Below are 1446 nucleotides of genomic sequence, written 5' to 3'. Positions count from 1 at the left end.
ATTGCCACGGGTGAACTCTTGGACTTATCTGAGCAACAATTGGTCAGCTGTGACAAAAAGAACTCTGGTTGCAACGGTGGCAATCCTTTACCAGCCATCGACTGGATGCAACAAGGCGTGTGCACCGAAGAGTCTTACCCGTACACGTCCGGCAAGAATGGTCAAAGCGGTACCTGCCAAACCAGCTGCACCAAGAAGCAGCTAACGATTGGCAAAACTAAGAAAACGTCTGGTGAGAGTTCGCTTATGACAATTCTGGAAAGCCAGCCTGCCACCGTGGTAGTCGAAGCTGGCAACGCAGTGTGGCGCAACTACAAGAGTGGCATCGTATCTCAGTGTCCTGGGGCTCAATCCGACCATGCTGTGATTGCCGTCGGGTACGGTACTTCCACGGGCGATTACTTCAAGATCAAGAACTCGTGGGGGACGCAATGGGGTGACAACGGGTACATATACTTGAAGCGAGGGATGAGTGGCAAAGGAATGTGCAACGTCGCGGAATGGATTTGGTACCCTGAATTAAGCGGATCGTCTCCGACTCCCTCGTCTAGCCAGCCGCCGATCCCTTCGTCCACCCGCAAACCGTTCCCATCTACTTCGGAGTCCCCCAAGCCCTCAACTGACACCCCTATGACGTCAACGCCTTTGACCACCCGCCGCCCGTTTCCTACTTCGTTTGGACCCAAGCCCTCGACTGACACCCCTATGACGTCAACGCCTTTGACCACCCGCCGCCCGTTTCCTACTTCGTTTGGACCCAAGCCCTCGACTGATACCCCTATGACGACGACGCCTTCGACAACCCGCCGCCCGTTTCCTACTTCGTTTGGACCCAAGCCCTCAACCGACACCCCTGCAACATCGATGAGCACTCCTACTACCACCAAACGCCGCTATACCCGTCGCCCGAGGACGTCCCGACAACCAAAGACCACGGGGCCTTCTACCACAGACACCCCTTCCCCCACGACGGAACCTTCATCGACGTTTGCCCCAAAGCCTACAACCCAACCTTCTTCAACCTCTGCCCCAACTCCGTCGACGCCGTCTGGCAACGGTGTGAAGGACCAACTGATTGCCCAAACCAACAAAATCCGTGCGGCCCACGGTGTAGCCCCCCTTGCTTGGGACGATGCGCTGGCGTCCAAAATGCAGACTTGGGCCAGCAGTTGCCCTGGATTTAAGCACGGGGGTCCCTCTGGCTGGCAAAACTTGGCGACCAACACCGCGTGCGGGTCGAGCGGCAAGGACTGCATGAAGGTGGTGGGGGCGTCCTGGTTGTGGTACGACCAAGAAGAAACGTTCTGGAACTACGGCAGCAACTCGTGCAACGGGGACTGGGCCAAGTGCGGCCACTTCTCCAACATGATGAGCCCAGAAGTCAAGTCCATGGCGTGCGGGTGGTCCCAGTGTGCCAACGGCAACTACGTCTGGTGCAACTACAAC

At 57.1% G+C, this 1446-nt stretch overlaps 1 protein-coding gene across 1 annotated transcript in view; it reads left to right on the top strand.

Moving 5' to 3' along the window:
* Nucleotides 1-1446, top strand: part of H257_14688 (hypothetical protein) — a gene marked incomplete at both ends in the record, with an annotated part of 7029 nt that overhangs the window by 1065 nt on the left and 4518 nt on the right. The window contains one exon of the mRNA XM_009842578.1: nucleotides 48-1433. Coding sequence (XP_009840880.1) covers nucleotides 48-1433 — 1386 coding nt within the window. The remainder of the gene's footprint in view (nucleotides 1-47; nucleotides 1434-1446) is intronic.

This window comes from Aphanomyces astaci (genome assembly GCF_000520075.1).
Source record: "Aphanomyces astaci strain APO3 unplaced genomic scaffold supercont1.60, whole genome shotgun sequence".
In the NCBI taxonomy this organism is placed as follows: domain Eukaryota; phylum Oomycota; class Saprolegniomycetes; order Saprolegniales; family Verrucalvaceae; genus Aphanomyces; species Aphanomyces astaci.
This window is presented reverse-complemented; position numbering and strand designations above follow the sequence as displayed.